The sequence below is a fragment of the Protopterus annectens genome, chromosome 8.part0 (assembly GCF_019279795.1).
Source record: "Protopterus annectens isolate FY-2018-M chromosome 8.part0, PAN1.0, whole genome shotgun sequence".
Lineage (NCBI taxonomy): Eukaryota > Metazoa > Chordata > Ceratodontiformes > Protopteridae > Protopterus > Protopterus annectens.
In genome coordinates, this window is record NC_056741.1 from 1,318,687,892 (window position 1) to 1,318,712,334 (window position 24,443).

At 39.3% G+C, this 24,443-nt stretch overlaps 1 protein-coding gene across 4 annotated transcripts in view; it reads right to left on the reverse strand.

Annotated features, from left to right (window-relative positions):
- Positions 1 to 229: 229 nt before the first annotated feature.
- LOC122809383 (zinc finger protein 501-like) overlaps positions 230 to 24,443 on the reverse strand; it is a 47,109-nt gene continuing 22,895 nt past the window's right edge. For all 4 annotated transcript variants that reach the window (XM_044080838.1, XM_044080840.1, XM_044080839.1 and 1 more), the window contains exon 2: positions 230 to 3,170. In XM_044080838.1, coding sequence (XP_043936773.1) covers positions 2,043 to 3,149 — 1,107 coding nt within the window. In that variant the 5' untranslated portion in view covers positions 3,150 to 3,170 and the 3' untranslated portion in view covers positions 230 to 2,042. The remainder of the gene's footprint in view (positions 3,171 to 24,443) is intronic.

A 24,443-nucleotide genomic window follows, 5' to 3' on the forward strand; every position in this document is an offset into this window, starting at 1 on the left:
CTCATGAGGGGCACAAGACTTTTAAATCGCGTAAATCAAGAAACAGATCATCCCAAATGAAAAATTAAATTATTGCCTTGTGAGCCCTATAACATATATTCTTAAAATTTGACACCTGCTGGGAGATGTGTGTACATTTTCCACTATACAGAAGCACATATCAAATCTTAGAAATTTTAATTTAAATACGGCAAAAATAAGCAGGCCAAACAATGAAACAAAATACAGAAATGTTGACAGTCATTTATTCTGGACATTAGTCATCCTTTATATTATACAATGCCAAGCAGAGTTACACATTTTTAAGCTTTTTGTTAACCGTTCAAGTTAGGATACTATTGAATTTCCCAGACTTCATTTCAATCTTCACTTCAGCAGTGTAGCTTTTTTAACCAACCGATTTTCATGAGCTTCACAAGTTTTCACAGTAAGAAGCTGTTCTGTTAAAAAAAATAAAAAATAAAAAAAATAAAAAAAAAAGGGTATTCATGGGCATCATCTCCTAGTCTACTGCTGCAGGTTCAATGTGTGCCTGGTATACCTTCTTGTACAAGCAAATGTCTGTCAATTAGTACAAATGGGGACATTTTTATCAAATGGGAGGAACACCTTTAGAAAACAAATACAAAGGAACAGGATAACTGGTGCAAAAAAAGGGGGGGGGTGATACTGGTTACATTTTATGAGGTCTACAGTAATACTCATTAAACAGCTACCGAAGAAAGCTAGCAGAAACATTTTTTTTTTACTATTCCTTTTGCATCTTGTACACCAGCTATCTACCCATCTCCAATGGTGCAACATACTAAATGAGGTATACCAGACAATGGATGACTCCTGGATAACCTGTTAAGTACAGCACCATGTCAGGGCCTTTTGGTAATACATTAATGACGGGACTTCCTGATATACTTCGGACACTCGGGTACCATAACTGCACACTATATCCATGCAGAGAGACAACAGGAAAGAATAACAAACTGGAGAACATACAGAGTACACCTCTCAGAAAAGAAGACTGCTTCAAACACCCAATTCTAGCTGCAAGAATGCTGCTAACTCCCCAACTCTGGCTGGTGAACTACTTTGAATTTTCTCTTCAGTTGGCTCCCATGTTCAGTTACTATAATAGGGTATCACCAGTAAGTCACTTGTTCAGCCAGAAACATTTATGAACACAGTATCTGAAAAATTATGAATTATCTCTTTGCAAGCCCTTCTGCATTACTCAGAACAGACTGTGCAAGAAAAAATATTTCATAACAATAATTAAAAATTAATGGAAACAAAACTAAATACATCCCATAAGTGCTGTAAATAAAATCTCCACCTCACCACAGTTTATGCTATTAAGGAAGTGCTGTATTCTTTTCAAAGTACAATAAATGTATGTGCAGTAATATATTTCACAAAACCAATTAGAAAAATATTACCATGTACAAGAATATTCAAGGTCCAGGATATTTAAAAAAAAAATAAATAAATAATTGTGATGCTCAGAACATCAGAGTTCCAAGTGCAAGAGGGCTAAACTCAACTGCAAAAATTCTTAAACACTGTTTCAAAATCTACAAACACACAAGAAGAGTGCAAGAGGACTAAACTCCCCTGCAAAAATTCTTAAACACTATTTCAAAGTTCTCTTTCTTTTGTAATTTTCAGAATTACGAGACAATTCCAGGTCTTGCATTTCTGATATAGAACTGAATATTTTCCATAGCTTCAATGCAAGTTAAAGCAGAACCAAGTGCATTCAAACTTGCTAAATTATAACTAAACCTATAAATCCTAAATGCTACAAGAATGTCATTATGTTACATAATAAATAGGAACTTTCAACGAAAAGAACTGTTAAACTGGTCCAGTATGGCTATCTAGATTCTCTTGATCAAAAAACACAACTAGTCATTCTTACACAAACATGTTCTTAGCTTAGCTTATTTTATATTTAAGATCTGCAAACATTTTCAGATCTGTCTCAGTTAAAAGAAAATGCCTAAATCATGTCTCTGTTTAAACTTGCAGATTGAACTCCTCCATAGTTAAAGTTCTCCTCTAGCGTGCTGCATATAATGATCATGAAGTTCTCGCTCTTGGGGAAAGACCTCACTACATTCGATACATTCATAGCCTTCAGCATCTCTAATGGTGCCTCCTTGGTCCTTTAGCAGTGTATAAAGAGTCTCTCCCATGTGCAGCTGCTGATGTCGATGGTAGTTAGAAGACTCGCTGAAACTTTTCTCACATTTGCTGCACTTGAATGGTCTTTCTCCAAGATGGATACGACTATGTCTCTGGAAGTTTGACATCTGATTGAAGCTCTTTCCACACTTTGGACACTCAAATGGCTTCTCCCCTGTATGAATCAACAGATGACGGTTATACCGAGAAAGAAAGTAGAATATCTTGCCACAGTCAGCACACTTATGTGGAGTTCGTCTAGAATGGATTCTCTGGTGAACAATGAGAGCTTGTACATTACCAAAACACTTCTGGCAGTCACCACATTTATGTGGTTTTTCCTTGATGTGAACTCTCTGATGGGCTTTTACAGTTTCCAGCTGAGTGAAGCTCTTCTCACACAAGTTGCACTTGTATGGTTTTTCACCTGTGTGAACTCTCTGGTGCCGAACAAGTTTTGCCAGACAGTCAAACTGCTTCCCACAAGTGAGGCATGTGGTCTGCTGTCGATGAACTCTCTGGTGTCTCCTGAAAGAGCGAAAATCAAAAAAACTTATGCCACAATCACCACATTTGTAGAGTTTCTCCCCAGTATGAATCTCATGGTGCTGATAGAGAGCAGGCAGGCAACTAAATGTTCCATCGCACTCTGTGCATTTGTAAGGCTTCTCACCTGTATGCACCCTCATGTGCTTCTCACGGTAAGAGGGCTGTGTAAAGCACTTGCCACATTCATGACACCTGTATGAAGCTTCTGTACCATGGACACGCTGATGTGCCTTTAGACTCTTGGATGTTCTAAACAAGCGGCCACAGAAGCTGCACTCCTCTGGCAGGCTCCATGGCAACGGAGACTGTTCCTCTTCATTCAGAAATAAATGTTCATCTCTAGAAAACAATTCCATACTACTATCACTGAATTCATTTTCTTCCAAGTGGTTACTTATGGAACCTGCATGAAGAACCATTACGCTGTAGCAGGGGTTTATCTGCAACACAAATGAAATACAAAAATCAGTTACTTTTTAAATAAAACACAACTAAATAATTTAAAGGATCTACTGAAAAGATGGGTTAGAGCAGGCAAGCACAAAATACAGGAGAATGACAATTAGAAACTTGATGCATCTCTGCTACTAGAAGGATTCCTGGCACATTGCAGCAACAAATAGTAACCTTCAACTAACTACACTACCTTGCACTAGTCCACAGTTAATTTAATGCTACCTCTGACCTCACAGATTGGAAGTAGGTTTCTTTGTACAGGAGATTCTACAAAAAAAATAATAAAAATCAGCAACTATGGCCAAGTTTGTTCTTGATATTCATCAGTGACTAGATTATTTTTTAGGTGAGGCAGGTGACAGCTAAGTGGATTATCTCCTTTAGTGTACTAAAACACTTTGGAGGTGCAAATGGACCGGATGCTTAACATTAAAATGTTTAACTGACCAGAGGTCAAGTAATAGCCTAGATTTTGAACAGTCAGGTGGTGCAGGATAACCTTAAGAGGCTGCCAGCTTGCCAATTCTGCAGGCAAAAGGGCGATCCCAGTCTACCAGTATGACACCAGCAAGCATAAGCTTGTAGGCAACACAGCAGATGTGGGATAACTAGTGACAGTACCCTTCATTAGAATGTCATACACGAGGATTTTAGTAAACCACTGCTGTGGTGTGAATGTCCTTGGAAGTTAGCCAGAGGATGGGTTTAATGTCAGTCACCATTACAACCTGCACCAGCAGAAGCAAGCTCCATGGATAACTATAGTCCCCTCTAGTTAGCATTCACCTTTATACAGGACTTAACCAGTCAGTAGAATGAATGGCCTCAAGACCAAAGGGAGAAGGGCCTGATCGTCAGCAAATGTGTGTGTGTGTGTGTGTGTGTAGGGGGGGGGGGGGACAGAGAATGAAAAAAAAATTATTATTTGGCGCCTCTCAGACTATATGATGTGGATGCTTGTAAAAAGCTGATCCTCTCACTATTCTGGCCCACCAGCATTCAGATCTCATATCAAAAAAGTCATACTACTAATATTCTGAAACACAATAATCTACAAATTCAGGAAGCTTCCCTTCAAATTCAGTAGGGCCACTGGGGATAGGCCCTTTAACATCTTGGTTATGCTATACTTTACCAGTCGTTATCCTAATCAACTCTCAAAGCATTACAGCCATTCAAACTATCCTAAACATCTGCAAAATTATTCTCCTCTCCAGTACAGAACCTCAGTTAACTGTCACCCACGGGGATTGGTAAATGCCGGATAACTGTAGTTTCTGGATGCTTGAGAGTTACTATGATAAACAGGCCTAATACTGTACCTTGTACTATTTGTTTGGTTTGACTTGTTCTCAGGTTGGGGAGAAAGGGAATTTATTACTATCTTCCTTTTTAAAACTCTAAAAACGTAAGGTGTTTCTGTTGGGGGGGACGACAAAAAGTGCAACACATGAAAATTGTACTGTATTTCTTCGATTTTTTTTTTCTGGTTGCTTGAGAGTGCTGGTTGCTTGAGTTAACTGAGAGTTTACTGTAATATCAATGTCTCTTGCTGCAGAAAGCCAAATGACTGGCTATTAACTGCACATGCTAGTCTACTGCTCAACTCCATCACTTTCATACTACAACTACACTACTGCCCCCTGCTGTCAAGCACACCTGAAATCATCATGGCCCATAACTGGCCCATAACTGAAGGGCCCTTAAAATAAATCTACAGAATCCAACTGGACAGTACTATATTGGTTTGTGATTGTCTGTGGAGTTGCCTGGTAAGACAAGTTTTATTTGTATTTATATTTTATTTCTTACCACTGTTTATAGGAAAAAAGGGATAGCCTGTAGACAAGAAGATTTACAACTTGCAGTTTTACCTTTAATTTTCACTGCTTGTTGTCAGAAAGGGATAGGTTTTAAACAGGCAACCTCTAGGCAAGCTAAGGGCACTAGTTAGCTATAAAGTCGCACAGAGTGCAGACAGGGCAACCCAGAGCTTGTCTAAACAATCCTGTCTCAGTTTGTAATTTATTGATCTTTACTGTTAAGAGGTACAATAGTGAGCAGAAACAACTGTGCGCATTTGCATGAGACAAAAATTCCAGCTTTTGTCAGACTTTCAGAACTTGTACAGTCAGAGCAACAACTTTACTGTACTTACTCTGGTACTTCGCTGTATATTGTTTGTGTGATTTTTCTCACAAAAGTTTAATTACGTTCTCTTTGAATGGTAACCCAGATTATTTTTGTTTATAATTTTTTATTCATTTGAAGCTTAATATGGATTCCTTTGCCATTAATGATTTGTTAAAGCACAAATACTTTGTACAGTGTAAGAAATGCTATGTATATTTAAAGGTAACACTAGATAATACAAATGATCCGTGTTCCTCATATATAAAAAAAGTGGATGATTTGCTTACCATTATTAGTAGTAATAATTAGACTTAACTGAGGATGACTGCACTTGTGCAACTGGCATAACTTGGGAGAACTGTTGATAAATAATGTTAGACAGCAAATATTTAAGAAAGTATGCGTCTATTGTAAAGATTACTCAACCCCTATAAAACAAGCTGACCCTGACAACTCTGGAATTCTGGATACAACTATTCAGCAATCTGAGGATACATAGTTTAGAAGGAAATAAAAAAAGGGGGAAGTTCAAAGAGTTATGCACTTACCATAACTTGGCATCTGTGCTATCCAGTGTGTCATTATTCATCACAGACTGGTGTAGGATCCGATCTCAGATATGAGACGGCAACTTCTCGGACAGATCCAGACCTCAAGCTCCCCCCTTCCTATAACCCCATGCTACCTTCTAACCCTCAGATCAAGTTTGCTAAAATTTGCTGAAACGTAGAAAATCTACAACAGGAGCAAAAAGACTTCTTGCAAAACACAAGCCACTTCAGCCTCGCCAGAACCCCAGAAGGGAGGGGGAAGGAGGGTGTGAATGTGATGAATAATGACACTGGATAGCACAAATGCTAGGTTATGGTATAACTCTTTATCTGATGCTATCAGTGTCATTATTCATCACAGATGGGTCACAGTCCCAGCTACTATGTACCCTGGGTGGCCCCAAGGAAGGCTATGCCAGAGCACGGATGAACCAAAGGAAGCCCTGTTCCTTCCACAGGGGGTGATTTTCCATCTTTGCCACAGAAGTAGGATACCAAGTCCAATTTGTAGTGCGAAATGAGTGTGATGATTAGAGCAAGTCACAGCAGCAGAAATCACATTAAGGGAAAGTATAGCGAAAAAGGCTGATGACGTAGCAACAGACCTAGCAGAGGGGGCCTTCACTGGTTTGTAGTGCGAAAAATGAGTGTGATGATTAGAGCAAGTCACAGCAGCAGAAATCACATTAAGGGAAAGTATAGCGAAAAAGGCTGATGACGTAGCAACAGACCTAGCAGAGGGGGCCTTCACTGGTTTGTAGTGCGAAATGAAAGTGTGATGATTAGAGCAAGTCACAGCAGCAGAAATCACATTAAGGGAAAGTATAGCGAAAAAGGCTGATGACGTAGCAACAGACCTAGCAGAGGGGGCCTTCACTGGTTTGTAGTGCGAAATGAAAGTGTGATGATTAGAGCAAGTCACAGCAGCAGAAATCACATTAAGGGAAAGTATAGCGAAAAAGGCTGATGACGTAGCAACAGACCTAGCAGAGGGGGCCTTCACTGGTTTGGCTAGTTCTAGATGCAAACTAGCATAAATGAAGGAAATGCAACCTGTAATCCACCTGGAAATATTCACTTTAGAAACCTCCTGGCCATTTATGTTCTGAGAAAAAAGCCACAAAGAGTTGGTCTGACTTTCTAAGCTCTTCAGTCCTCTTTAAATAAAAATGCAATTGTCTGTGGACATCTAAACAATGCAAAATATATTCTTAGCAGCCCTGTACATTCCACCAGGAAACAGCATCCCCATCCTTGAAGATATCCTATCTTGGTTCTCTTCAAATATAAGTAATTAAACCATTATCCTAGGGGACATAAATATCATCAACTGGACCGCTATTCACTCTACCAATGTCACCCAGAATATTAACCTTTACAATTTCGCTGTTAATTCTCCTACCAGACTCAAAGATAACTTTTCAGGCAGTATCCTGGACTGGATACTTGTTTCGCATCCCAATAATATTTCTGACAGTGGCACCTGGCCTGACTCTCTAAGTGATCACCTCCCTGCCTTCGCACGACGCTCACCTTCCCCACTCCACCTAAAACATAATTATATTCTAACCCGTACTCTCACAAACTTTGACCCTCAATCCTTCTCTGACTGCTTCAAACAAATGAACTGGAATCCTTTGAAAACTCTCTCTCTTGACGAAGACGAAGCTGTCACATTCTTTAATGCTGCTTTCACCTACCTACTAAACAACTTTGCTCCCCCTAGAACAACTAAAAGAGTGAAATCCAAAACTGCCCCCTGGCTTTCCAAAGAAACAATAACCCTCATGCATACCAGTGATAAACATGGAAGCTCTAAAGCTCTACCAAAAACACAACCCCCCCCCCCACACTCCATACTGAATATAAACAACTTTGCAATACAATCAAAAAACAAACTGCTTCATACTGCAAATCCTACTACTATAAAGCTCCAAAACAAAAAGGCCTTTATCATTCCCTTACACAAAAGAGGTTAACAACTCTGACACCTCCAACTTCCGCCCCATATCCATTCTCTTCCCCCATCTCCAAAATCCTTGAAAAATGTATTCACCTCCAACTTTTATCCTATCTCTTGGATAACAATCTTCTAACCCCAAAACATCATGGATTTAGACCTGAACACAGTACCACCACAGCCCTTCTATCCTTCCTCAACATCATCAGGCACGTGACTCTGGCAACATTGTATCTACCCTCCTCAGACCTATCCAAGAACTTTGATACCATCTCCCACAGCCTACTCTTGTCCAAGCTCTCTAAACTAAATCTTTCATCCTCTTCCATCAATTGTTTTTTTCCAGCTACCTCACAAATAGGCAGCAGGCCGTCAAGTGGAATAACTGTACCTCTCCCTTCCATGACACTCTTGACAGGTGTCCCCCAGGGTTCTGTCCTGGGTCCTTTACTATTTAACATCTTCATTAATGACCTCCATCTTAGTATTCTAAATTCCAAGCTTGTCCAATACGCAGACGACTACACTATCATCTGCTCCGCTGAATCTCTCCCCAAACTCGTGCAGGATACTCAGCTTTCCTTCATCAGCTCTGAGACATGGATGCTTGACAATCACCTAGCTCTAAATGCATCTAAAAACAAAACTTGTGATCTTTACCCCATCTAAAAACACCAGACAACTTCTCCATAGTTAACCAAAACAGGACTCCTATCCAAACTGTCCCCTGTACTAAGCTCCTAGGTGTCATTATCAATGAACAGCTAAAGTTTGACACTCGCCTCCAAACAAACACCTGGAAAACTCACCAGAAGCTCAGAATGCTTTACCACCATAATCGTTACCTTACTTCCTCAATGAAACTTACCCTCTCTACCACCTACCTCCTCCCTTCTCTCATGTATGGAGCACCTCTTCTTACCAACCAACGAGCCACCCTCAAGGTCAAACTTGCATCCTGTTACAATAAGATCTCCAAGTTTGCCACAAACTCCAAATCCTCCCCCCATCACTGCAATGCCTTACATTCCTTGAACTGGCTGAAACTCCCCAGTTATCTCTCTTCCAGCTCTGCACTGCCCATAAACTCATTTTTAAGCCATCTCTCTCCCCTTCCCTCTCCTCCACCCTCACTCTGCATCTCCCCAATCGATCTCTCAGGTCCAATAATCAGAATTTCCTCAAAGTTTACAAACCCTCACATACTATACTGCTAGCCATTTCTATTGTCTTTTCCCCTAGCATGCAAATGGAACTCCTTTAGTGCCCATATCCGCACTACCCAAAACCTCTCCTCTTTTAAAATATTTCTTCATTCCTCTCTCTTGTTGGTCTGTCTCTCTTGTTGGTCTGTCTCTATAATTAACAAAAATGAGCAGTTAATCAAAAATTTGCAAAAGATAAATAAGACTATTCTAAGTCATGAATTAAAAGTCTGTAATTGTAAAAAAAAACTTGGGAATGCTCCTGCTCTCCTGACTCCCTCCCCTACTCCCTAGTCATGTAATCTCCTCTCTCCCATATATTCTAACTACTCTAGCTACACTTCTCATCTATTCTCACTCTTACAACTACTTGCCTCCTAATACTTACCATGCTTCCTCCTTCCTCATCTCTCTTACTATTTGCTCCCTCTATACCCTACCCTATGCCAACAGTAACTTTCCATACACAACAGTATGCTTATCTCTTGTCCTAATCTACTACTACTGTATACCAAATCAATCCACTACTACTGTAACCACTACATCAAATGCTTAAATGAAATCCAAGTTGTGCAAACTTTATTCTTTGTTAATAATGTATGCACATGTAATTTTTTAATTCCAGTCAGTTTACATTTGTAATAACTATTTGAATCCTGTATTAATTCTCTGTATTTTATTAATAATGTATGTATATGGAGCTTTTCTCCCCGGGCCTCCACTGAAAAAGGGCTCATCTAGGCCCATTGGACTTTCCTGGTTAACAAACTGCAAATAAAAAAAAAATAAAATAAAATAATTATGGAAGAAGACCAGCAGCTGAACAGACTGACTGAGATTAGGCCACTTTGGGGAGAAAGGAAGGATTTGTTCTAAGAGACACCCTGTCCTTATGAAAGATCATGAACGGTGGCTTAATGCACGTTCCGAGACCCTCTTGGCATGGCTACTAAAAAGGCCGCCTTCCAAGAAAGAAATTTAAAATCACATGAACTAGCTGGTTCAAAAGGTTTCTGTGTTAGGGACTGCAGCATCAAAGTTAAATCCCATGGTGGGGACGGATCCTTAATAGGTGGTACATGAAGAAAAACTCCTTTCAGAAAGGCTTTGCACAATTTGGAAGAAAAGGTAGGCTCATTATCGATATGGAAATTAGAGATGGTAGCCAACTTGAGCTTAATGGTAGAAAAAAAAAAAAAAAAAAAACTCACCCCATCCTGAAACAGGGAATACAAGACGAGCAAAATATCAGGAACAAGGGCTGAAGAGAGATCTAGATTCTGTTGTCTGGCCCAAATGAAAACCTTTTCCACTTACTGAAATACACCATCTTTATAGACGTCTTTTGAGAAGCCAAAATAATGCCCCTCAAAGATGGAAGCCTGGACTGTGAAAGGATTACTGGAACTATAGAAACCATGTGGTTACACGAAGAGTCCAGAGATTTTGAAGTGGAAGCCTCCAGGGATGGGAAATGAGATCCAGAATGGGATCTAGTATCCAAGGTGGATACTGCAGATGAGACCTTAGGAAAGAGAACCACACCTGACAAGGCCAGAAGGGGGCAATGAGGATGAGAGAGAGGTCATCAGGTGATGAGTTTTCTGTAAGACTTTTGGTATTAGGGGAATAGGAGGATAAGCACAGGGGAGACCAGGAGGCCAAATCATGAGCAAGAGCATTCTTCGGTGACTCCCCCGATTGGGGGGGGGGGGATCAGGCCAAAGTAATTGCTGCATTTGTGGTTGACTGGGGAAGCAAAGAGGTCGCAGCATGGTTGACTCCAATGGTCGGTTTGCCTTGCCACTGACGGATTAAGGGACCACTCTTGAGGACTCAAGATGGACATACAGTTTGTCAACAAAACACACTGAAACTCCTGGGTATATGAGTTGCAAGGAGAAAGCACCTGGAACACACTGCCCATTCTCACACTCTCATGGCCTCTCTGCACAAAGGATAAGACCGTGTTCCCCCTTGCTTGCCGACATACCAGACAATCACCATATTGTCCATTTGAATTGCTATAGTCCGAGGGAGGCATTCCTGAAATGTTTGCAACTTTAGGACTGCTCGTCTCCAGGACATTTATGTGCAATTTGGTCTCTATGGGGGACCACGTGCCTTGAACCATCCTGCCCTGAAAATGTCCCCCATCCCATCAGGGAGGCATCAGTGGTCAATGTGGCCTTGGGCGGGGAAAGACAGTGGCCTGCCTAGAAATAGGTCCTGAGACTGAAGCCAACAAGCAAGACGATTCCTGCACACCTGAGTCAACTTTATTGTCATCAACATGGGCTGTGACAAAATGGATCACTGGACTGGCAGGGTCCACTGGAGAACTCACATGTGATACCTGGCAAGAGGAAACAGCCAAATGGCAACCGCCATACAGCCTAGTGTTTTGAGAATCAAATGAACAGGCAGGCATGCTAGATCCAACAAAAGAGACCTGATCCTGAATGAGTTAGACCCTGTGGGGAGGCAGCACTGCAGTCCCTGATACCGTGTCCAGTAGGATTGCAATGAATTCCAGATTTCCACGTAGAATTAGGACTTGACTTGGGTAGATTCACTGTGATACCTAGATGCTGGATTCACTGTGATACCTAGATGCTGGAATAGACTGAAGACATATCTGGTTGCCAGAGTTAGTCGATGCCTCGTGGAAGCCATGAGAAGCAAATTGTCCAGAAAACCCTGGAAACCTTGCAGTCAGAGATGAGCTGCCACCACCGTCATACATTTGGTAAACACCCAGAGGGCTGTGGCGAGTCCAAAGGGCAGGGCTCTGAACTGATAATGATTGACCCCTAACTAAAAGTGCAAGTGTCTCCTGGAGTGTCTGTTATCTTTATATGATAATATGCATCCTCGAGCTCCACTAAGCACAGGCAATCGTCCTTGCGCAAGACAGGCAGAATGGACTGTATAGTGACCATCCAGAACTTAGACTTCTTGAAAGAAAGGTTTAGCTGGCTGTGGTCTAGAATCAAATGCAGATCCCTGGTGGTAAACTTTAGACTTGGCAAAACTTATATTTGAGTGCAGTTACTAATAAAGCAACTTATCTATACAACAGATGACACACACTACACGTTACAGCTTTTACTGTACAAGATTTGCTTTTCAATGCAGATGCAGATAATGATTTTCCATGCGCCTCAGAACTATGTTCCTACAAAATACTCAGCTACCAACATTTAGTTTTACAGTCTTTTTATACATTTTTTGGTACCATTTAGATCCTGTTTATGAAAGCAATCTTTGAAGTCAATACTTTAGTATTTGCTTCATGTCATGCAGTCTGCTGATGAGCTGACTTTTTTTGTTTCAAGGTGAATTATGTGACAACCTTCAAGACTTAGGGAGTCGTTCCTGTCTCTGGTCCTCCTCACACCTGTACTACTAATTACTTAAGGAATCAGGGAGTCATCCTTATCTGCAGGTCTCTTTGCAGCTTTGCTTGTCACGGAACAGTTATGCCACATAGTATGGATGCCAATCAGCATACTTACTATTATACCATATTTTCTTACTTTTTCTACTTATTTTCAGAAAAGAAATTTTTAACCCTTTAATGTATTCTAACAATTCCCCCTTTTGTTTTAAAAACACAATTTACATTGATATGCATTCTTTGGTTAGATCACAATTTTCATTGTGATTTACAGAAAACACAAAGGAAACAAAACCTTTAGCTAACAATTCCACACAGTTAGTACAATGATAACAAGCATTACTACCACAATTGGGTGTATAATCCAGTCTAACAACTTTTTTCCTTTTGCAGACCAACCAATTATGGGCTGTGTCTGCTTTAGTTCTCTTAGCTAACTTGATTAGTTTTTTTTTTTTTTTTTACAATTACAGACTTTAATTCATGACTTAGAATAGTCTTACTTATCTTTTGCAAATTTTTGATTAACTGCTCATTTTTGTTAATTATAGAGACAGACCAATATTTACAAGTAGCAATACTTGGACTCCCATTTAACAGATGCAGACATTTTACTTTCTGGGGTAAAACACGCAAGTTTCATTATGCCACACTAAGTGAGTAACATTGCCAAGACATCCCACAAAGGGTGTCTGCTTAGAAAAACTTATATTTTGATTTGTTACAATACAAACTGAGGAGTAATCCCTGTGAACATTTCAAAACTTGACAGCAAAATTGTCCATTTACACAGATTTACAGTGTTGTAAAAATCATGGTTCATACACTGGAGAATGCTATCCACTTATTAAACCATTTGTTGTATGCGTATAATGCTCTATTTTATGTGTTTTATGTAAATTAAAGTAATTTCCTTCTACATGAGATAACCAATATTGATATGGGTACACTGGGGGACCAAATACCAATGGTAAAGCTACAATTTGGCACATTATCGTTGATTTTGTATCATAATGTGTTACTCACCCTGTACAAGTATTTGTACAGACCGTCTGATCTCCATGCATTTGTACCCAACTGGCTTGTGGTATCTATTTGCTGAACAGCATATGCCAAGTATATTCATTATTTACCATCACTATTGCTTGCACAGAATTTTTCTGCATTTGTACATACATGGACTGTAATGTACACTTAGTCCAGTCTATAAACTTAGTAACAATATCAAACTGAAGCCTGCTAATCAGATTCATTAAAATGTTGCAGAAATTCCTTCTGAAAGGAAACTCAGTCAAATTTAAGGCACTTAACCTGTTCTTATCCCCCTAAAAGAGTATCATACCATGCTATTCATCTCCTGCAGGCATTATCGTCAAGATGAAATGAGACATTAAAATGTATTACTGTTTTCTGGTATTCCTGTCCCACTACCGTACATGTTAATGGTACCCTGATTACTTGATAATAATAATCCCACACAGCCAAGTCTTAACAGTTCTAAAAATAAAAAGCCAACGTCTTTTTCATCCAATAATTTCTAAATCATTGGTACAGACCAATATATTTCCTTTCTGTAGCCTTGCAGTTTGCAGCATTTTATACCAGTTTTGTAAGGATGAATTTACTTTATATTGTGGGAGTTGAACATATACCTGTCCTTTGGCTGTGTTGCAGATGGTTGCATTCTGATTAAAAGAAAGGTTTCCAATATGACATTTTTGTCCCCTAGACAGAAAAAAATTACCTTGAGTGCTATTTTTGTAGACCTTGCAGACAACAATCTTACGTTATCAATATTACTCTTGTATGCTTTTTCTGCTGGGGTTTCTGCTATCCCTGGTGCCATTATACAATTAAAAAAAAAAAACAAAATAGATACTGGTCTAACACATGCTTAGTGTGGAAATATTTACAGAATTATTTACATTTGCCGTTGTCTGCCTTTTACTCTTCCGTATTCTAAACAGGTGTACTTTAGGCAGCTTTATTTTTATTTTCTGAAAAGACATGCATGTCACTTTTAGGACTTCATTTTTCACTGCTTTTGACTACTTTAATTTGATCTCTATGCAACTAGAACTGTTCTTTTCCTTTTTTTTTACTTTTTGATATATTATGTGGAACACTAGTTTAAAATGTTTGAGTAAGGCATCTGTTTTTATCATTCCACTGTGGCATGCTTTGTAGCAACCTTGACTGTGTGCACAAATCTGCTGGAATTCCCCTTCTCTTATGACCTGCACTGGCTTTGTCTTTTGCAGTTCTTCCTTTAGCTGTTCAATTTGACCGTTAGTTTGTATTAGCTTGTCCTGAACATCACTAACCAGCTGTTCCTTATCCTCCAACTGTTGCTTAAGAGTTTCAATATCTTCCTGTAATTCAGGTTTTATGATATTCACTAACCAGATTTTCTTTATCTTGTAACTGCTGCTGAAGAGTTTCAGTTCTTTCCTGCAATTCTTCATGGCCTTTCTGATACTTTTCAGTCATCTGCTCTGCTGACTGCAGGACTGTAAGGCCCCTATTCACTTTTGGAGAAGTGTTTGTATACATTTTCTAAACTTTCTGAACTCGCTTTTGTCTGTCTTTTAAGAGTTTATTAAACTCCTCTTGTCAATTTATCATGAACCTTGTCCCGGTTCTTTTTTTTTTTTTTTTTGCTGTATAGTGGCTTCATTCCACTTCTGTACATATTTTTAAAAGGTGTAACAAGATCTAGAGGGGTTTCTGTCAGTAAACTGACTGTTGTTCTAACTCGGAGAGTAACACAGTGACAAGAAATAGCTATTTAACATCTGAATGTAATGTAAGTGTATCACCCTTATCTGGTTCTTTACCATCAGAATATTTTTCCCTACAGTTTAACTTTTCAACAATGGTCTGAACTGTACTGTTATGCACACAAAAAGCAGTTTCACATGACTCGCACAATAAACATTTATTGTCATACCACACATTCTTTTCTTTGAGATACCAGTCAAATTTTGTAATCCATTTGAATAATGTGTGTGAATCAACTTGCCCTAGTAAGGTTTTACATTTACCAATATGCTGTTCATACCAATATTGCATTCTGCCCCAGGATTTTATCTGGTCTTTCTGCTACATTAAGGAGTAAAACTCTGCTTACATTTTTGCTATGATCCCTAATGGCTTCCATACTATATGGGACACAGAAAAAAAAAAAAAAAAGTCTTACCACACAGCAGATAGACAGGCGATAACTCTTATTCTGCAGATGGCTGGAAATTCCCCTGTAGACATTTGAAAAGCTGGTGAAATAAAACTGGCAGTTGCAGATTTGAAACCTTGGAATTCACAAAACTGGAGAATTTATTGCACTGCGACTGTACTGCACGGCAGTCTCACTTGGGATTCAGACGTCTGAAAATTGTACTGCTACAAGACCAGGGTGCTCCTATTCAGGACTCACTCCTATATGTAAACTTTAGTTACTGCACCTCTATTGGAGTGTCCCTATACAGGGCACCCCCCCCCCGTGTTCAAATACAGGATAGGCTCGCCACTGATATAGATTTGGCAAAACGTATAATTTGTACTTTAATCAACTTGAGCACAGTTACTAATAAGGCAACTTATCTATTGATGACACGTACTACACGTTACAGCTTACATCTTTCACTGTACAAGGTTTGCTTTTCGATAGATACAGATGATGAATCTCCATTTACCTCGGAACTATGTTCCTACAAAATACCCAGTCTTTTACATACTTTTTGATACCATTTGGATCCGGTTTATGAAAGCAATATTTTGAAGTAGATACTTTGGTATTTGCTTGATGACATGCAGTCTGATGAGCTGATTTTTGTTCCGTTTCACGGTGAATTATGTGACAACCTTCAAGACTTAGGCAGAAGTTCCTCTCTGATCCTCCTCGCACCTGTACTAGTAATTACTTCAGGAATTAGGGAGCTATCCCTATCTGCAGTTCTCCTTGCAGCGGTGCTAGTCACGAACAGTTATGCCACATAGTATGGATGCCAAACATGCATACTAACTATTATACCATTTTTTTCTTACTTTTTCTACTTAATTTTCAGAAAAGAAATTTTTAACCTTTTAAAGTATTCCAACACCCAGTCTTTTTTTGCACCAAAAAGAAGCAAGAGTAAGTTCCAGACCCTCGCTGTCCTGTCGGGACATCTTGAATAGCCCTTTTTCGAAGGAGGTCTTGCACCTTGAGATAGGCCAACTCTTTTTGGCAGGGTGGTACATCTGGGAGAGATTTCCAAATTGGAGGGGGCTGAGAGAAGGAAATGGACTAAACCCTGGACATCATTTTTAGCACCCACTGATTGGAGGTGAGACTTGTCCAGGATAGTGGGTGAAGGGAGAAACTACCCCCAACTGCCTCAAGGGCAGGACAGTTGGTCAGTGCCTCAGAAGCGCTTTTCCGAGAAGGGTTCATGAGAGCCCTGGTTTTGCAGTCCCCCTCTGTCTGTATGGCTGAGTCTACCACTGAATCCCCTGCCCCGGCCTGCAGAAGAGGATTTTTGGGAAGCGTCATGTAAGGAAGACAGAATCCTCCGGACCAAAGCTTCTTCCTTCCCTTTTGGTGTTAGGAAAGGACCTCTGGAGAACAGAAACGTTGATCCCTACCATGGAAAGAGTCTTGCCTTCCTGCTTGCTACAGGTTAAGGTTTCCTTAAAAGGTGGTCAAAAGTGGAACCAAAGGAGCCATTAATGAAAGATGCCTTAAAGGGTTCTGCAAAACCACAAAGGAGAAGCCAGGCAAGCTGCTGAATAGCAGTGCTGGTGCCTACCGCTCGAGAGGTAGCCTCTGCAGTACTGGAGATCAGCCTTGTCAAAGCATTAGCTAAACACGCAAGAGTAGACAGCCTCAGGAGAGACTAACTTGAGGCTCTCTGCAGGAAAATTCTCTGACAGGGAAGTGGTAAGCTCAGAAACCAAATCCCTCTGAAGCCGTGTAAAGTGGGCCAAGTAATTAGCTGCTTTTTGTCTGACAGCAACTGCGGCAAATACATCCTTTCCAAAAACAATCAATTGCCCAGGACTCCCTGTTCGGGGGCTGGACCAAGGAGCTTTACTCAGCTAACTCCTCCTTAGTAGCAGCGGCCACCATGATGACATCGACAGGGACCCCTTTGTTCCAAACAGACCTATCCTTAGGGAGGACAGAGGAATTTGTCTGCTTTCTTGGGCACAGTTTCCAAGGTTACAAGCCCTGCTGGCGATAAGATCCACAAGCTCATCAGTAGGGGGGGGTGGAACCCAGGCAGAAGATGAGTCCGTCCCCATCAGGATCACGGACTCCTCTGAAGATTGCGATGGGGAAGATAATCCTCCTCTCAAAGAACCTCCAGGATGTCCTCGAAGGACAGCTCCTCAGGCAGAAGTCTGGGGGACCAGTCTCCCTCCTCAAAATCCATGCTCTTGGTGAGGGACTCTCTAGAGTGTCCAAATGCCTCCTCTTACACGTTCTCTTCCAAGAGGGCTCCTCTGCGGTTGGCTCAGGGGAGGACTCAGAAGAGATGGGTACCCCAAGTGGGCCAAGGCCCATCTAAAAGGCACTCACAGAAGGGCTGGCACTGGATGGATGAGGCCTCAGCACCCAATCCTGAGAAAGACTGGGGAGGAACTTAAGGAAGGAGAGGTAACTGCCAAGATACAGAAGGTCCTCTCTACTACCTGGAAGGCTAACTGACTGGACGAAGCCCCCCCCAATCCCAACTGCAGGGGCCATCTGGTTAGGGGAGAAGGGATCCCAATGCAGCACTGATGCCCCCAGACAATATCGTCCCCAAGCTGTCCAGTGTCGAAGCTCCCAAGGGGAGGAAGCGGTCCAAGAAATCCAAACCTGAATGGAAATGCAGCCCACTCTGGTCCGAGGGCTGCAGAACAGAGGCAGCCAGGAACCCTGACAGTGTCGAGAAGGGGGGGGGGGGGATACCCAATACAGTCAGACTCTCACTAGAAATCTCCCAGTCCTGATATTACAAAACCTCCTGGATTAGAAGCGGAGAGTGGAATCCTCTGGATGGGGAGATCCCCTAACCACCTGAGCAGGGGATGACAGTAAGCCCAGCTCGATTTAGGCCTTGAGGAAGCTCTTCATCATCCTATCCACGTCCGAGGGAAGAAGACTTCTGGAGGACCTGGATGAAGCTGAAGAGTGGCCAGATCTTGCTGGGGATCAGACCTTGGATCCCACAGTCCTATGCCCTTGAAAAGGGGATCGGATCCGACCTCCTAGAGGACTCGGAAGGGGAACCCTCAATGACAACAGGATCTAACCAAGCTGTTGGATCAGACAACCTGGCAGGATCCAAAGGATTGGAAGCAGTGCCGGATGGATCCAATAAACTGGTGGGATCTGGGGACTACTTGCTTCTACTCTGATCCAAAGGCCTCCAATCTGCCAAAGCCTTGGCTGCGACAATCTGATCTGAAGCAGAAGAGGCTAGACTCAGATCCACAGAACCAAGAGTCTCGGCTTTTTCAAGAGAGGAAGAAAAGGACCTCCCAGAGGGAGGTGGAGGTCTCTTAGGCTCAGGACCACCCTGCACCAAACCCTTCAGAAAAAGTTTACTAGGGCCCTGGGGTTGAATACAGCACAAATGTATTCAACCTCCAGGTGCACAGAGACACTCCTCGTGTGAGTCAGAGCATGGCATCTTCTGACCTCATGAGAAGCACCTTTTAAAACCTGAAGGCTTTTCAGCCATGCTAAACAGCCACACACACAGAAAGGAAAGGAAGAGACTTATTTTTTTTTTAGAAAGACGAGCAGAGAGAAAAAGGTAGGAAGCGCCACTCAGGAGAGGAGAGGGGAGAACCTATCTACACCCCAAAAACTAGGTTCTCACAGGGAGGGGAGATATTAAGTTTAACTGAGAATTGCAAAAGGCAGAAACACCCGAAAGGTGAAAGGACATGAAAGAGGCAAAGAAAAACAGTACTTCTCTAAATCCTATGCTTAAGCCTGGGACCACGTCTGAGCAATTCAGCAGCAAACGAGATCCGAGGGTGAGACAGTAGCAGGGGATTATGGAAGGGGGGGAGCCTGAGCTCGGCATCTCTCTGAGAAGTTCCCAGCTCGGATCTGAGATTGGATCCTAGACCCATCTGTGATGAACAATGCACTGGACAGCATCAGATCAAGGAAGAAAAATAAACTGATAAAATGCCTGTAAAGTAAAAAGAGCATATACTAAAAAGGATACTGTTTTGTTATGGAACGCTCAAATTACAAGGAATGATAACATGTTCATCAGAAAACCTTCAGTCTACAGAAGAAGGCAGCAAGGTTCCAAAAGAGAAGGTAGGAATAAAAGACAAGGGGCAGGTAAAAACGAAGAAATCAAAACTGAATGTGGGTGGATCGTAGAACATTACTGTAAGAAAAAAAAGAAAGACAAGACACTGACAGGATGGCTCAAGTTGTGGATGTACATGGCCAGCTGGATGAGAATTGTACACTTGCAAATGTAACAATGAAAAACAGTGGGATTAATGGTGATGAAGATCATTTATTTGTAACAATCTATAGATATTTTGCCACTATTAAAAATATGGGCTACCAAAATGTAAAGAAAAAGTACTAATGTAATATTCTCTTATGACCATAGATGGTGCTGTTTCCCCACATTTTGTTTAGTAAAGAAATGAATTATATAAGCATTGCACTTCATAAGCACTTTATTTTTTACAAAGATTTGTTCTCCTATTTTAAGTAATACTAAATTTTGATGTTTTTAAAGTATTTAATGAGATAAAACTTAATATGATTTTATTACTATTTTTTAAAAGTACGTATTTATTTTTATAATGAATCCACATGAGTAGAACGTAATGGTGATAATGAATATTTATGAGCCCACTGAAAGAATGATTCGAGTGTTTGAAATGAAATATAGGAATTTCATTGGTTGATATTTTTAAATGGTGTATAAATATAATTGAGGTAATTAATTCATCTGATGAAGTCTGAGTTGTATGGACGAAAACGCATGGATGAATATAAGGCGTTCATGTTGGTTATTTTTGGCGTGTTGAATAAAGTGGAATTATATTCATTCAGTTCGTACTTGCTTTCTCCGTAATTACAGCATTTCTTTTGGAATTACTTGCGACTGTTGAGTGCTTCCACTTTTTGATTTATTGGTAATTTTTTGTGGAGAGAGTTTCCCCGATGAACATTAAGGGGCAGGACGAACTGGGCCAATCACGCAAGCTTATTGGCCAGTTAACTGAGCTAATAGATCTTCTTACTCAGTTGTGCCATACCTTGGTGGGGACTAATCTGAACACATCGGAAGCTATAGGAAGCGGAACCGAAAGGTCTTGTATTCATAAACATAAGAGGAAAAGGGAGCTCATTGGCAGTAATTTCGAAGCCGGCGACCCGAATGAGCCGAATGGTGGAACTTTTAATCCAGAAGACACACCAAGGATTTTGTGTAACAACGCTACTGAAATTTTGGGTACTGAATTAACGGATGGTACCCACACCGTAATTCAATCCAAACAGCCGACTTTGTGTTTGGCAAATTCAGGTACTTTATTTGATAAGCAATATAAAGAGACTACTGAATGGCTTAAAGTAAATTATTGCTTCAAATTGGACAATGGAGCTCCTCAGGGACCTCCTAATACTGATTCATATTCTATTAAAATGGATAAAATTTCTAAACTAATGTTGAAATATCATTGTGTATAGAAAATGCGTATCTCTCAGAATGTATTAACAAGAATATTGTCCCGAAGGGACTTGAGAGTGTATAAATATCCTAACAACGTACATGTGGGCTCGGACTTCCATAAAGAGCTATTGGAAGTCTTTAATAATTGTGGATTAGATGTTTTAAAGTTAATTACTAAGGAGAACACTAGAACACAGGATTTGTTACAGAAGGAAATTGATGAATTAGATAAATATATTAAGGAAGATTTAATTTTTGGCATAAAGGAAGAAAAGGACTAAGATAAGATAAGAAATGAAATAGATATAAAAAGTGTAATGGTTTAATGGATAGGAAAATGAATAAACTAGAGAGACATACAGGAATATGAGAATAATGTTAGTTATCCTAAGCCACCTTATACTAACAGGACTGTTTATGGACCGAATAAAAGGGAGAAAAGTAATAATTATACTGAAAAAAGGTTTGATGCATGGAATAACGATGAATATAATTTAGAATTCCCACCATTAGTTAGGGAGGATAATTTCACTACCAGGCAGGAAAATGGGAGGGGAAATTTTCAAGTGGGGGGGGGAGATATTAGACATATATACCCCTGTCTCTAATCAATTAATCCCCCAACAAGAAGTAATGGTAGAGGGATACAAAAATACTTATGATGGATTTTCTATATATAATTTTAGCAATATTCCATTGACTAAGGAGCATTTTAGTCTCCTGGGAAAGGGACTTAAATATATTCCTTATGTAAAGGGGGAATAAACCAGAACTATATTAGATATTAAGATGTTTTTAAGAAAAATTAATTTAGAAATGTTATTTTCTAAAAATATTACGAATAATATAATTTATAACCATCAAGGTCTAGTGCGTAGATCTATTTATAATCCCCCGATACACCCCCAATTAAAAAACTTTGAACTTATTTTGGAAAAAGAAGTGAGAAATATGGATAAGAAAATTAAACACAAAGCTAACCTCAGTCAGGATGAGAAAATAATTCTGGATGAATTGAAGGCTAATCCCAGAGTCCGTATTATGAAACCAGATAAGGGTGGGGGGGGGATTGTGATCACGGATACAATACATTAGGAGGGAAAAATGAACCAAATATTAAGGGATGAAAATAAATATACTTGTGTTTCTAAAAATGAGGTATATTTGGCATATAATAAAATTGATATTGCATTACAAGATATGTTATATGAAGGTGTGATAGATAAAAAAATATATGCCTATTTGAAAGTAGAGAAACCAAAAATCCCTATTATTTTTGGAATACCCAAAATCCATAAAAATTCTGAAGACCCCCCCCCCCCCCACTTAGACCTATAGTATATGCTGATGGCTCTAAAACATTGCCTTTAGCAAAATATGTGGATACTAAAGTCAAACATATCTGGATCAACAATAAAGTGATAACTTAAGGACTCTTGGGATTTAAGAGAAATTACACCAGAATTATATTCTGATAATCTATTATTTGTTACTATTGATATTATTGATTTATTTTCCTGTATACCATACGGGATAGGTATGAAAATGTATGAGGAGGCTATTTTTCAAGACAAAAGTTTATCCCACAAGGAAAAGGTAGTGAGCACAGGCCTCATGGACTTGGTCCTACAAAATAATTTTTTTAGTTTTCAATGGAGAATTTTTTCAACAAATTCAGGGTGTGGCCATGGGAGCAGCCTGTGCTCCTACATTTGCAAATTTAATTTTGGCAAAGTGGGAGGAAACATTTGTTCTACATTCTAAGTTTAACTCCTGTTGGATTTTATATCGCAGGTTTTTAGACGATATAGTTATATTTTGGACAGGAAGTAGTGAAGAATTTGAGGAATTTATGGAATATATAAATAATAGTACTAATTTTCTCAAATTTACTTACAAAACATCCTACGAAACAATTCAATATTTGGATTTGGAAATTTATAAGACAAATAATAATAAATTAGAAACTAGAATACAAAGAAAATATACTTTTTGTAATTCTTTCCTCTTTCCTTCACTATAATACAGTGCACATTCAGCACATTGTAAAAGGAATATAGTGAAGGTACAATATGTTAGAGGTAGTAGAATGACTAGTTTGGATAGTGACTTTATTAATGAATGTAATTTTCTTGAAAAATGTTTTTAGATAGGGGGTACCCTTTATTAATGTTATCAGGATTGAGGTAGAAAGGTGTAGAGATAATAAATTTAAACCTATTAATGGGGCTATTAATACCACTGATATAATACAAAATGAAATTGGGCATAAAGAGATGGAAAATGTAGGTGAATATCAACAAGCCCTAGTTTTGGAATATAATGCAACTAATTATAATACAAGAGGGATTTTCAGAAAGAGTGGGAAAAATTTATCTCCCTTACTGATTTGGAGGATGTACCTAAAATAATACCAAAGGTAGTCTACAAAAATTCAAGTAATATAAGGAATATTTTAGAAAATAAAAATAATAATAGTAAATATAATATAAATTCCTTTAGGAATGGTGAAAGGAAATTGGACACCTTCAAATGTGGAAGGTGTAATCAGTGTGAGTTCATCATTAATAAGGGGGAAGTATTTTTGGAAAGTAGAAATAGGTGGATAATAAGTAAAGGATACTAGAATTGTGATACTAAGGGGTTAGTATATCTCGCTTTATGTGGAAAATGTAATTCTTTTTATGTAGGGCAAACAGAGAGAACATTGAAAAGAAGAATATACGAACATATTTATGATATATCTAAAGGAAAAGAAACAAATACATTATTTAAACATTCTAGAATATGTGAAGGTTATAAATTCTTCTTTTTAGTACTGGAGCAAATTAAGAATGACATTAGGGGTGGCCCATGGGAAGAAAGAATAGAGTGTAAAGAATTATGGTGGCAAGTAACCCTGGAAGCAGGAACATTTCCAGGGTTAAATGACTATCTTTCTATTTTGCCACTATTAAAAATAAGGGCTACCAAAATGTAAAGAAAAAGTACTAATGTAATATTTCCTTATGACCATAGATGGTGCTATTTCCCCACATCTTTAGTAAAGAAATGAATTATATAAGCATTGCACTTCATAAGCACTTTATTTTTTACAAAGATTTGTTCTATTTTAAGTAATACTAAATTTTGATGTTTTTAAAGTATTTAATAAGATAAAACTTATTTATTAATATTTTTTTAAAGTACGTATTTATTTTTATAATGAATCCACATGAGTAGAACGTTATGGTGATAATGAATATTTGAGCCCACTGAAAGAATGATTCGAGTGTTTGAAATGAAATATAGGAATTTCATTGGTTTATATTTTTAAATGGT